Here is a 15,074-nt window from a genome sequence, read left to right as displayed (position 1 = left end):
AAAAGGAAAAAATGAAGGCCATGCTCTTCCCTTATTTCACATCAAAATCATTTAAAAAGATCTTAAGAAATTTGATGCACTGCTGTGCTTTTAAAAGACCAGAATTAGACCAATGTTCTTCACAGAGATAAAATATAGATTACGGATATCTGATTCAAAGACTTGCAAGAGAGCATTGTCTTTATGAATGAAAGCTTTGTTTGTTTGTGTAATTGTAATAGACTATAGGTTATCACTGTCCAAAGAAGAAAATCATCTCTAAACCAACCATGAGGAAGAACAGCACTTTAACCAGATTAACACTGTTATTGTGCCTTATAATGAGAAATATGATATATTTGATATATATAATATAATAAGAATATTCATTATGACCTTCAAAATTTGCCTTTAAAAGTTATTCACATTAACTATGGTTATTAACTTGGAAAGGGCTACGGGTCGGAATCCAAAGAGACGTTACATTTTCTGATTAGTGCAGGCTTTTAATGGAGGAAAGGGTTTTGATTTAGCTTCAGAACCACAAATCCCATTTGAAGCTGTTGGTAATTCATCTCGGTTTTGGCATTCAACAGATTTGACCCATGAAAGCAATACAAATTTAATTTATTTAGACCCATTTAAAGGACTATTTAAAGGTCATGCATGATTTATCAAAGTTAAGTCAGGCTTTTGTTGTCCAAGGATCAAAGTCCATTGTTAAAAAAGAAAGCTTCCGAAAAGGAATGTTCTTCATGGATTTTTTGAAAAGATTTGTTTTTACAGATTTTGAAAAGCAAAAACTTTTAATAACTGATTTCCTTCCAATGATAAGACCACCTAAAATGGATCATTAAAGCGACACTCCGCAAGTTCTTTTGAGTAAAAATGAGCTAAAACCCATTAACGAGCAAATCCATGAAAGAACGGTGTTTAAAACTGTATCATTACACTTGCTAAATTCACCACGGAAAGCTTCTAATAATGGTTTGTAATTTGCCCTGTCAGGTCGACTTTCCCGGAGATCCTTATATGACGTCTTTCATCTCTGAGTCATTTCGTCAGATTTATACACATAACGACGAGGATCCGGCTGCTAGCCCGCGTGTGGATGCGATCGTGACAGGTGCTTTATAGCATGTACTCACAACTGCTGGGTACATCACTTTTTTCTTCTGAACATTTAAGACATTTCAATATTTCAATAGATAACACAAAAAAAAGTAGCGCTTGATGTGTTAAAACAGACGGGTACAGTTTCATTGGTTGTTCTTTCTCTCTTTGTTATGTTCATTATGACATACGTAACGTTAACTTAAAACCTATTCGCTGGGGATTAGTATTATCTGGGGACCTCTTGTGACTTAGAAATGACCTCCCCACATCTGCATTTAATGTGGCGCGAATTAGCACGGACATGCGAAGCCTGTGATTTTACTCAAATTTACGGACTTATATCCCGGATATGATAGCAAGGCTTTACATATAGTATATATACTTGTATGGTGTATAATGATTTATGTTAGTGCCTGTCAGCATTTGAGATTCAGAAATCCTTATGTCCGGTTCGCGTTAAGGAGTTTCACTTCAACACAGCCTTCATTTAAAAAAATTGTGTCTAAGTTTTTATTTGTTTCTTGTTATATCTGCCATATTATCTGTGTTTATTATGCGCTACTGATGTACAGGGAAGATTCTCACCACTGTCACGACTCAAAACATCATACACATCCGCGCACGGCGCGCAGTTGAGCAGTGCCGAATCACAACTCACGTAAAGAAATACCTCCACACATCACCTGCAGTAGCAATTACAAACTGAGATGGCGACAAAGAGGCCAATACTACGGACTGCCGCTTTAACTGAATAACATAGTCCTGAAATTAAATCCTTCCTGAGTTCATCAAGGACCCTGTAAATTATTCCTAATACATTTATTCATATCCTGCTTCTAAGAAATATTTTTTAAAACATAATTTGTGACTTGTCATATTAATGTACCTCATCAATAAAGACACACCAATATTATCCAGTAGAGCTGTAGTGCATTATTATCAGGGGTGGGAATGAAAGTCCAGTAACTCTTAACATTTGGGTCAGATTTGGCTAAGATTACACCTTTATACTAGTTTACCCAGTTTCCAGTCCGTCCTAACTCCCAAGGTGATGGTTTTCCAGCTGTGGTTACAGTCATAGAAACTCTGCAATGTCTGACAGCTTCCATGTGTTTATAACCGGAGATGAAGGTGGTTTATTTAGAAAAACGGTAATTCATTCTTGAGTGAATTGAAAGTTTGCGAGTTCTAAGTTTGGCCTGAGCTTGTTGTTGATGCTGTTGCAGTTATCACCTTAAATTGAACAGGTATCAATTCATTTGAGTAACACATCTCCAAATCTGAAATTCAGTGCATCAAAAATATTAATGTGGTTTAATCTTTTTTTAGGATCTTCCTTTAGTAGCTATTTGTGCGGTCTCTCAATTTCTCAAGAGTAAGTTTTGGATTTCAGTGTACAGCGGATAATAAAATCGGTCTTGTTCATCACTTTATCAATCCAATTTAATACAGAACAAAAATGGAAACAAAGACAAGAAACCTGAAAGAGAACCACAGAGAGAGATGAGATTGTCAGAATGTGTCAGTGAGATAATATTCAATCTACAGTATATAGCAGAAACACCTGGCACCAACCCTGAAGATATTTGCAGTGAAGATGTGGCTGAGCTCTTCAGAAGAGCAGTGAGGACAGTCGAGACATTTGTATTCTTGTATTCTAAAGATCATAGAATTCAAACCGGACAGCTTGTCATATATTAATAAAATCTTCTCATCTTAATTATTGTTATATCGGTTAATAAATGATTGAAAGTGGTAATGAAACGTGCAGTGCTCTTGTGGTCTTAATATTTAATATGACCTAAGCTTATTAATAGTAAGAATGTAAGAATGCATTCGATGTATAGAAAACTTTACTACAAGAAACTAATTTTCAAACCGCCTCTTGCAGCCATCAGACAAAATCTCCTATTTACTCAGGGGGTAGCCAAGAGTTGACATGATACACTATATACCATAATGATAAACACACATTTGTATGTGACCATTCCAGAAACACAAAGACACAATCTTTATACACTGAAGCAGGGGTTCCAAAACTTTTCACCCCGTGACCCCGAATATAACAGTACCAGGGACCCAAGACCCCCACTATACTCGGAGGTGGCTAAAGTACACAAACATTGCGCGCAACTGCGTACATGCGCTAATTAGGTCTATCTTAACATGTGCATAGTGACAACACAAAAGAACACAGTCTAACATAATATAATCTAAATGCTTAATTCTTAAAAGTGTGTGAGGTTTACGGCATAAACTTTTAATCATTTTGTTATTGTTTACTTTTGACACGTTTGTGAATATACACCAGTCTGTTACTGCGGGGACATTTCCATGCCTCTGCATACTGCATTGTCTTTGGTCGATATTAACCAACGTTTCATTTCGACAAATAAAAATATCCTAAACTTAAAGCCTGAAAAATAATATGGGAATGTTTAACGTGTTGCACCTAACCTAATGCGGTTGCTAATGTGACATAATCAACTCAGCAAATTCCTAAGGCTGATGGCTGTTTTTATTTTTAACTTAACTACTATGTTTATGTTTCGTTACACTTATTGATTAAATACGCTATTCCTAATAATAAAATAATGATTACTGGAAATCGACCCCACCCTCATCATCTTGCGACCCCACCCTCGCCGCCTTGCGAAACCCCCCCCCCGGGGGTCTCGACCTCCTGCACTAAAGGATTCAAGCTCATCTCTCTCACTTTCTCTCTCTGTCTCCTCGCAAAATCTACTACGGCCACATATCTAATATAATATCAATTCTTCTTAATTATATCGTAATTGACAGATATCTTTAAACAATACACTGTGGTAGCTGTAGAGGGCGATATGTCAATATCACTCCCCCCATTCTACTAAATCATGAAATCTGTCACATTACTTCACATACACATTTCACAGTGAATTAAGTAAAAATTGTCACACCACTACACATATAAAGCAACACAAGCATAGACACAAAATATAGTATTATATCTCTCCCTGCTATAGAGCTCATTGATCACAGTCAATTTCCCCTGCAAGAGAGCACAAGGCACCTGCACAGAAACAGTAGTTTGGGTTAGAAGCTATACTTCGCTACATTAATTTGCAATCAGCATCTGGTTGATGTTCCATGTGCAGAGCTAAATGCAACATGCTGAAACTTGCAAAGACATTCATGTCATAAAATAAACTCATTTTGTCCTTTCTAAACACGTATCTCTTTTTTCTGAACTACAGTGGGGTGTGAAAGGCACATTACAAATCCACAATCTAATATAAACATGGAACAGCATTATTGCAAAATAGTAAAAAAAAAAAACATTATTGTTTTCAGTGAAACATTTAAGATTCTGTTATTTTAAGGTCACTAATCAAATAAGCACATTTGTGATTATTTTCGCTAACTCCTTTGTACTAAAGGTCATACTGTCTTGCTTCCATCGAAGCATGCAAGATGTTTTTTGGAATCATCTCAAGTCATGCTGAGATAACACGGATCATTAGGTTTTACGCAAACATGTGAAATCCATGCACGCTGTCATTAAAACATAAGGGGGGTGTAAAAATCCTAAGCTTTAATAGAAAACAAATTGCAATTTTTTTTGGAGACCTCTGTTTATGTAGAGGCATTTAGTTATTTTCCATATCCACCGGTAAGAATCTCATGAATATAAGCATGCGAATGGAAATCGGTGCCCCCTGTCAAAGTATGTGATTCATTACCAGCATGCCCTGATAACCGATGAAGGCATCTGCAAATTCGATTAGATCGGGTGTGATGACAGATACAGCCACACCAGTCACAAACCTTTATTTGCTCAATAATATTTTCATTACCTCTGGGAGGTCTGAGGTGTTGCTATGCTGACTGCATAGCGGCGCCCTGCCAGCTGTTGAACATCTCCCCCACAGCACATAAATATACATACAAACATAGGATCACTTGAACAAACATTGAAATACATCTTTGCCTACTTATCCATAAACCAACCCCAATCCTCTGTTGACAATCTACACCTCAGCGAAGCTGGACAAACACACATCTGTTGACTTACATCAGATAATCCCATTCCTAGGACACCAGTCAACAACCAAACAATTCAACCCTAATGACCTTGAGCTTCTCTGGCCAGAAAAGAGCCTAAAAAAGAGCAACGCCCACAGGCCCTGTAAACACCTTCCCTCTGACCTTACATAAATGAGAAAGTTTCTCTCAAAGGTCAATGTACAGACGAAATATCCGGCGAATATTCTGCCAAATCTAAATTCCACCCACCATTGTTATGCAATTCAGCGATGGAATTTCATTATGCAAAACATGTGTTCACACTTTGAAAACTGACACACACAATCAAAGCGGTGCTGTTTACTACAAATCCACTCGTGAACTTACATCTCTGAATAGGATCCAGCCTTCTGCGTTTCCCAGGCAGCACAATGAAATACAGCTCACGACATGGAATACGAGTGGCACAACATCAGAGTGTTCTGTAACAGTTCTCTGTATCACCACACCTCCAGATCCAAGATGCTGATACCAAACAAATAAGCCACACATAACACCATGAGTCATGACCCGGGAGGATTTTACTCCTGAGAGTGCCGAATGTCTGTGAGTGATGTAAAGGCTCTGTAGTGTATTATTACTATGACAGAAAAAAATTCTTAAGCGCTTTTATTCCACAAGACAGGTAGACTACTACAAAACCACCAAAGACATCTCTAGATCTGTCTTTTTTAGTCATAAAAGAACTAAGATGGCCTCAAGTGCACTTTAAGCCTTCATTACTACCTATTAGTTCACACCTCAGTGCTAACCATCACAACAAAGCAAATTATAGTCTTTATCGCACGTTCAATTTATGTTTTTTTTTTTTGATGTGAAACGCTATGTTGGTTAGATGTTGTGGAAAGGCACACAAGTGTGAGTTCTCAATGATTTGCAGGCGAGCAATAAAGCATGACTCCAGAGAGGCGGATTGCACTTATTGCACATCACGTGATGCCATTTTTAATTTAGCTGATGGATCTCGACACTTAAGACTCTCAGAATATACTTCCACATGAGCACCTGCCATTATCAAATAAAACAGACGTTAGATTGCAAGAAAAGTGACATGAACAGCTTTGTTGCTTAGATTTTCCGAACAAATTAATATTCCTTTGAGCTTAATGCTTTGGAGGGAATTAGTCGCACATGTTAGTACTTAGTCATCAAATCATGAGAGACAAGGTATAAAAAAGCACAAATAAGCTCAATATTTAAGAAAAAAACAAATTTCATGCAATACACTTGAAGTTTACCATAAAAATAATAATTGATTCTTCAATCTAGTCTTTTTTTTAACACTTCTGTCTTTCAAACAAATCAACATGTCTAAAAGTGACATTTTCTTTTTAATGATTTTCTATCTTTTTTGAAAGACCTCCTTTTTCTTTTCCTCTCCCCATCCCACAAGTACCTTTAGCAGGCGCACGGAAGGAAGAAAAGCCGCATGACACAGTTTCCTGATGGTCCAGTTGAGCGGCCGTGGAGCGTCCAGCTGGTTCATCGCACCCGGCCGGACGTTCCCGCCATCCGGAAAAGGGCCCCACATTGGGCTGGCGATGCGCAAGGGGTCTCTGTCCGAAATCTCTTAACTCATAAAGCATGACCCTCCTCGGTCCCTGCCGCAAAGCCGCGCAACCTGTTTCCCCCACGGAGCCCTTCACCCGCACCCCCTCCCTGCCCTCCCTCCCCTCCCCACAGATCCACAGGGTCCGGAAAACACCTTCAGATCACACAGGTTGTCCGTGTCCACTTCCACCGGCAACGGCAGCCACACAGACAGCAGACGGATGACAGAAAGCATGCGGTCCAAATGAGTGGAGAGGAACACAGAGAAGAGGAGCAGCGCAGAGGAGAAGAGAGCGGGAAACACTGTGATGTAGAGCAGCGCGGCACTGTCTTGAAGAACCGAGAGAGAGAGAGCAGAGAGAAAGAGAGAGAGAGAATGAGGAGGACAGGAAATAAAAGAGATGGATGAAATTAAGAATGTTGAAACAAACAGCGGAATGAAAAACAGGAGAAATGAGAGAAAGAAGATCATGATTGAAAAGAGGTTGAGGGTGGCATGTGGCGGAAAGAAATCATGAGGAATAATAGGAGGTAGATTTTTTAAATTGGCTTTTTTGGAGTCAATTTTTGATCTTAACACACTCTCTTTGTCTTTTTTTAGCTCTTTGAGGTCACAAATTTAAACACTTGAGATTGTCTTCATGATTTCCATTCAATGTCTTTACTCCGCTGACCCATTCTCCTCTGTTCCCCCTCTGTTCCCCCTCTTCTCACTCTCCTCTGACGCCCCCCCCTCCCCCTCCACTGCCTCCTCTGTCCTTTCAAACATATGACGCATTGACCATTGGCAAAATAATGGAATGGAGAGAGAGGCTTAAAAATCTCGCCACGCTCTTCGGGGCAGTTGGATTGAACTACTCCTCTCCATTCAATGGTTTTAATAACATAGTATGTGTTCAACGGTCTGCCATTGTCGCAAAAATTCTCTCGGGGGGACTAAGTGTTTAGTCAAATAAATGGTGCAGCAGTAAGAGACAGTCAAGGGTTTAGAGAATGTCATGGAAATGCAGGCGCAAATTTGGCCATCATCTATTGGCGTCACTGTGTCGGCATCCCCGCGGAGCAAACTGTAATGATGAATCTTAACAATCAAACCCAGCTCTCCCAACGGCGTCACCTGGCCATGCAGATGTGAGCGATGTTATGGAGACCTGGGTGGAATACTAAGTACCTCACGGGTGTCAAGCTCCTCCTCTTCCTTCTTGCCTCTTGGATGCAAGCTTCTCCTGTCATTCATGGTACCTTGAGATGGTGAGAAGATTATGCAACTCTACAAGGCAAGGTGTGTAACCATAGCAACCTCCGTTTACCAATGTCAGTGTGAGATTGGGCTTAATGTGCAGGTATGAGGAAAGAGGTTTGTCCTCCAATCAGATCTGACAACACAAACAAGAGGCTCCCAGAGATTTTTTGGGATTTACAAAGAGAGCATGAAGACAGTCTACACATATTTATTCTGTACTGCATTAATATACATATTTTATGTGTTGGGCCATTCCAACTACTAACAATGTTTAAGATTTAAAGGGTTTTAACATTTAATGGTTTAAAGGGATGTTGCCTGTTTGAAAATGTCATTTCCAAAAAGATTAACTAGAAATGTATTAAGAATGTCTACTTCATTTTTTTTCAAATTGATTTTTTCTATATATTTTAAACAAAACATATTTAGTTTTAAGAGAAATCAATGGCTGAGCTTGTGATAGTTTCTTAAATTAACACATGGTCAATAACCAAAAACTCACTTTCGTAAAGTTTAAAAACTACTGCATAAGAGAAACACACCTGTTCCACCGAATATAACATTTTAAAGGGGCAGTTCACTCAAAAAAAAAATGTAATTTACTCACCCTCAAATTGTTCCAAATCTGATCAAATTTCTTTGTTCTGATGAACACACAAGATATTTGGACGAATGCTTGTAACCAAACAGCTCTTGGCTGCCATTGACTACCATAGTAGGGCAGTGTTGGCTTGTTCACCGGGAGACAGCATCCATCTATTTATTAATTGGATATTATTTATTAGAATGATCTTGCATGTTCCATAAACACCATGCACTGTGCTGTGTTTTACCTTTCTGTGTTTTTCTGATTTGATCCTGTAAAGCAGCTTTGAAACAATGTACATTGTGAAAAGCGCCATTTAAAAAAATTGAATTGAATAGTAGGAAAAATGACAATGGTAGAAAAGTGATTGCTTTCCTACATTCTTCATTTTATCTTCTTTTGTGTTCAACAGAAGAAAGAAATGTACAAAGATTTTTTTCTATGGTAGTCAAAGGTGGCCAAGAACTGTTTGGTTACAAGCATTCTTCCAAATATCTTTCTCTGTGTTCTTCAGAACAAAGAAATGGATACACCTTTGGAAAAAATGCTATATTAACTAATATTAACTATAAATTATTAAATGAATAATTCACAAAATAAATTACTGAATGATTTGTCCTCAGATCCAGATAATACTAGGGAAAACACTTAAAAGGCACATTAGTGGATGTGACCAGACAAGCCCTTTTGTACTATTGATAAATTTGCCGGACCTCAATCAGGCAGGTGAGAAGTGAGTGTACCTTTGGGTAGAAGGGCAGTCTACTCAGCCAATTAACTGAAAGCATTCACATTAATATCTTACACATCTATTACACAGCATGCTTTTAACTCAATGAGGGAAAGCTCTTCATTATACACCTTCACATGCACAGGTGCACACAAACAAAGCAATGCATCCCAGCCTCTTATTACTCCACGACCTACACAAAAGCAATTACATGGTGCCTTTCACTACCTTGGTGATGTAAAACAGTGGCGTGGAAAATATGTTTCTCAGATTTCATGTTTATGTGTGCACATTTAAATGTATTTGAGTGTGTAGGTGCTATAATCAGAATAATATATTACTAAAGATGTACAGATACAAAATGTCTCCACCAATAGGGATAGCCGATTACGTTTACATTTAGTCATTTAGCTTTTATCCAAAGCGACTTACAAAGAGTTTAGGGAGCAATAAGCAATATGTCATACGGGGTCAATAATACAGTAGGTGCCAATACAAAGTTACTGGTTTCAACAAAAGCTAGCTAGACCACTACCAGTTGAGAGAAAGAGAGGGTTAGTGTTTTTTTTCCATTTGTCTGTCAAATATTCACAGAAGAGATGGGTTTTAAGTAGTTTTTTTTATGTTGTGTGAGATGTGGTGGACCGGACCCAGTTAGGAAGATTGTTCCACCAGCAAGGAGTTGTGAAGGAGAACAAGCGGGAAATCAATTTACTGCCCTTATGGGAAGGCAATACAAGATGCCACTGTTTTGCTGAACGCAGGGATCTTGATGGGGTTTAGGAGTGTAGGAGGGTGATTAGACAATGATATCTGCCGATACCGATTCCTAACTTTCTGAATGTTATTAATTCTCATAATTAATATCATATATTAAGATTGAACAACAAACTGATAATGTTTCTTAACATTTTCTATGCACAGAGCCCAATTTCATTGCATTTTCATCTCCTCTTTTGATCTTTCCTGATAATCAGCGGTTTTCAAATGATAGCCGATCGTGTGAAAAAACTGCTTTTATCGACCAATACCTCAGTGCATCTCAATTCTGTTTACTGTCAAAAAATAAGACAGTAAGAAAAATATCTTCTGCAGTTAGGGAAAGGAATCACAGTCTTTTTAACAAACAGTTCCGCGGTAACAATCTCTCTCTCAAAAAAGGATACATAAAATGTTATTAATGCATTTTCTCTTTTACTTATTCGTGTAATGGCCATTCTCACAACCCTTAGACATTCATTGTGTGACTCAAAGCACTGCGAGTTTCATCTGAAAACAGCAATTTACTCTGAGAACACTTTGATTTACCTGCTGCTTCTTGTGACTGTAAGAAAAACTTAAACTAACAAAACAAATGAAATAAATCTTCAATGAGTTTTTAAACTAACTGGGATTTTGACAAAGACCTTCTTAAACTATATAATTTACTCAACATGCAACTGATCAATAGGCTGATTCTATAGGATGGCGCTTCTCAGGTAAACCAATTTGAAGACTATTACAACAGCGCAGAAACCCTTATCATTATTCAGATGGATGATCGGGCAAGAACTGGCTCATAATGAGCTCAGGTTGCAAGTCTTATTAGTTTGGGCATGCCAGTCCCCTCCAATTTGAAACAGTCACAGAAGCGAATGCCCTTACCACACTGCATCATCCTTTAATCTCTGCAGACATCTTTGTGACTTTGCAACCTTGCTGTTTCATTGTAAAAGGCATTTCCGTAACCAATCCATTTTACATGGTCACTTCTTCTGGAGAAAAGTGTCCTTCATCCGTTCTGGCTATCTTTAGATTCCTAACAAGCTTTTAAATAATTTCCCCGTATAGACCTGTTTAGACCTCATAAGTCTTCAGAACATTATAACCAACGGTACATCACAATCGTTTCTATTTTTGTACTCACCAGAGGATAAAATTAAGTAAAATGTTTGCTTGTCAGAGCTCTGGACATTCCGTGTATTGTAATGGATGCTGTGTGGTTGTGGGCGGCAAACATGAAACTCTCCTCGGTCATCACTGTAATGAGCCATTTGCTTTCTTTAGATTAGAAAAGGGCCTGCGATTATTTGCGGCCCGCCTCATTTATCAGCATTGTCTTACTGTGAAAATACATATGTCGTCTCTTGTGAAAGCTCCATTTAATCATCAAAAAATTCTTATTATCTTTCTTCCTAGTGGTAGAACTTATCTTATGTCTGTAAAACCGCACTGCTTAAAAATATTACTGATGTTGTTTGGCTTTACAGTATGACTGTCTAACCTAAGCGAATGATCGGTGAATTATATTCCTTGATACTGCAGCACTCGTGAGATCAGGAACGGGAGGTACGCCCACCCGGTGGCCCCTCATGCTACTTGATGTCACTTTGTATTATAGATGGTTGAATTTGCACCAAAGGGATTTTGTTGCTATTTTAAAACCAGTGCATCAAGAGTTTGTGGGAGTGCATGTTGCTTGGGTACTTTTGGGACTGTATAAACTCAGCTCTTGTTTGACGATAATAATTTAACACCACTGGAATCAAGTACTTATGCAAATGTACACAGCTGGGGCAAAATGCATTCCATCTCAAGTCCTTATTTTTCCTCCTCATTCTTTCTGATTGTGCTATTATAATTCTTATCTCTCTTTTTTTATTAAGAAATAGGTATATTTCACCCAGAGTCACATCAACGCCACCCTTGCTCTATTTAAATGTCATCTCACATGTAGTTATTCCTCTCCACATATGATTTCTCTTATATGGAATCACTGTGCAGTAAGACATTTTTCTTAGTGTCATACAACTATTCAGACACTAGATGGCCATCACATAAAACATATCCCTCCCTACACCTCGAAACTGAGCTTTTTCTTATTCTAACATTTCCATTAATAATAGAGATTATATATTTTCTAGTAAGAATGGCTTTCAAGAAAACAGCTCCCTTGGTGGAAAATAAAGAATTAGTAAGACTTTACATTTAGGTACTCTTTATGAAGCATTTATTAATTATTATTATTATCTATAATTAAGCATTATAGAAACAAATTTCCTATAAGCATTATAATAAACCGCCTACATTCCAGATTAACATCAGACATTTTGTGCTAATAAAAACACAGTGAACTGGCCACTTAATCTTTTCACATGTCAAACAAAATAGATTTAAAGGTATTTTAAAATATCAATTTTATATTCAGGAACAACTATTTATCTGTTCAGTAACTGGGCATAATAAATATCAATGTTAAATCTATATCTTTATTCTAAATATTCTGCTGGAGCAAAACTCACTGTAGAGCTAAATAATTAACTAGTATGCAAATTACAGATGCCTACAGGGAGAGTTTACCATTCGCACAAAAAGCTACACCAAAGAGTAAAACTAATGAAACAGGCAGGCAGTGGAGAAATGAAGCTCTCTCAAAGGAGAAAACCTTTCAAAAGCAGATCTAAAAAGTAATTCCTGAATCTATCAAAGCTTTCAGCACCAGAACCTCAAGAACTCTGTGCTCACTTCCAAGAAGGGGAGCGTCTTGACTGTAGCCACAAAATGATCAAAAGAAGAGATCACTTGACCCCAACATTTTCAAAAGGGGCATTACATTGACAAATGTGGCCAAATCCATTTCCCACCACAACATGATCAGCACTTCACACATCTACAGACTGTTAACTCCCTTCTCCTTCTCCCACCTGGTAATGCCACTTTTAAAAGGTGGTAGCCATCAGCAGGCACACCATGCATTCACAATCACTTCCTACCCACACACAACACTCTCCTCTTCACATTCTCTGCCCTGATCTATGCTGATTTCTCCAATAAACCTACCTATCTCATGGACTCCATCCCCTCTTGTCTCTAACAGGTCATCTCTACAACTTTCTCAACACATCCTCAAACTGACGATAAATTAAGTGATCAGCAGGGCTGCACAGTCTAGATAGTCTAGGATTAATTATTTTCAAAACTAAATAGTCGAAACAAAATGATACAATGGCTGATTTCCTTTCATGTACAAGGAAACCTCTGAGAACGGCATACCAGTTGCATTTCCACTTGATCAAGATTCACCACGTATAATTACAATTAGCTGGTTTTGTTCAATGGCTGACCACTAGTCAGTTGCCAAGGAAACATAGTTGTACGGTTTTGTCCAAATATTTGGGAGACATAAGCAGAAGTTAATAAAAAGTAACATCACAGAAGCAAGAACTTATGTACCCGTCGTATAAATTGTAATCCTGAAAGTGCTTTTTGTCTTACTCTGTCAAGATCAAGACCATGATATCAGGATACAGAACAGCCACTGCAAATGTATAGTCTCTGAGTCTTGGCAGCATCATAATCAGGCAATAAATTATGTTCCTCTGATTTGCGCTTAAAATGTAGTTCACCCCAGAAATGAAGATTCTCTCACCATTTACCCTCTTCTCATTTCAAACCTGTATGACTTTCTTTCGTCTGCTGAACACAACAAATATTTTAAAGTATTTTGGTAACCAAACAATTGTGGTACCCATTGACAACTATTGTCCAGACACAAAACCAATCCAAGTCAATGGGTACCACTTTTGTGCGGTTACCAACATTCTTTTTGTTTAAAACGCAATATTGCCAATCTCATTAAAATCCCATATGAGGGTGCATGTAAACATAGTCAATGATGAAGAATAAGCCAGTTTTGTAAAAAAAAATTGGCAGTACTGTGCATATGATACCGAGCCAACTATCCTCAGGCAAAACTACTAAAGGGACCGGGCTTTTTAAACTCTACTGCTCCATATTCAAGTATCCAACTATGATCTCTTACACAGGTAGATTGTTATCAAAACATTTCAAACAAAAAATGTAAGTTAAATAATAGTGATAAATGCAAAAGAACATAAATAAAGAGCATTTAGGCCATTAAGATTTTAGACACTATAGCAAAACAAATATGGTCACTGTTTAGAGCATTTGAGCCGTAGTGAATGCAAGAATATGACAGGCAAAAAAAGTGCTTCCGGAAAGAAGTGCTTCCAAGCAGAATGTAATTATGTCAGTATTTCAGAATGTAAAATAATGCCTATAGAGGCTTTGGAAGCATGAGGTGATTTAAGTTAATTCTGAAAGCGACTCCGGATGAAATGACCCGCTCAAGGCCATAAAAGAAAATAGGTGAAAGGAATATACATTGAATAGCAAAGACATTTCAATCTGGCAGCATGTAGATCTGTTTTCACAAAAAATAACAAAGCAAAATACACAAAAGCAATATTCATCCTTTAATGATGTTCTGTCTAACGTAGTTTAGTTACACAATCCAATAATAATTTGAGGTTAAATAATCTTGCCATTGTATCTAGGGATGTACAGAATCACTGCAGTTTAATTTAGACAAAATAAAAAAGAACAGATGAGTTAAGAAGCAGTGGTAAACAGAGAAGCATTTCATGTCGAAGCTATTCTCTTCTGCTGTGTCTGTGCCAGATCTGATTTGCAAATTGACGAGTGTGAATATGAAACCAATTCCCACCTGCCAGTCAGCAAATGACATTGTATTGCCTACTGTGAAATGATTCTGAAGAGTATGAATTCATTAAAATCATATTTCTTCCCATGTTTAAACACTGCTACAGTATGTGTTGTTTTGGTATATCTAAAGATGTATGTTACAATTATCCATACTGTTTGTGGGTAGCAGCATTTGTATGTGCATGCATATGTAAATGCAAGAAAGTGTGTATGTGCCCTGCAGGCATATCTGATTGTTGTGCATTTTGAGACAGATGAGGACTGTGTATTAGATGTATTAGCCTGTTTATATTTTGTTT

General features: G+C 37.8%; 1 protein-coding gene across 2 annotated transcripts in view; it reads right to left on the bottom strand.

Moving 5' to 3' along the window:
• LOC130419719 (transient receptor potential cation channel subfamily M member 3-like) overlaps window positions 1-6,786 on the bottom strand; it is a 59,083-nt gene extending 52,297 nt beyond the window's left edge. For both annotated transcript variants that reach the window (XM_056746650.1, XM_056746649.1), the window contains exon 1: window positions 6,557-6,786. In XM_056746650.1, the coding sequence (XP_056602628.1) occupies window positions 6,557-6,691 (135 nt within the window). In that variant the 5' untranslated portion in view covers window positions 6,692-6,786. The remainder of the gene's footprint in view (window positions 1-6,556) is intronic.
• Window positions 6,787-15,074: the final 8,288 nt, after the last annotated feature.

The sequence above is a fragment of the Triplophysa dalaica genome, chromosome 4 (assembly GCF_015846415.1).
Source record: "Triplophysa dalaica isolate WHDGS20190420 chromosome 4, ASM1584641v1, whole genome shotgun sequence".
NCBI classification, from domain to species: Eukaryota; Metazoa; Chordata; class Actinopteri; order Cypriniformes; family Nemacheilidae; genus Triplophysa; species Triplophysa dalaica.
Note: the sequence above shows the minus strand (reverse complement) of the source record. Positions and strands in the feature narration are given on the sequence as shown.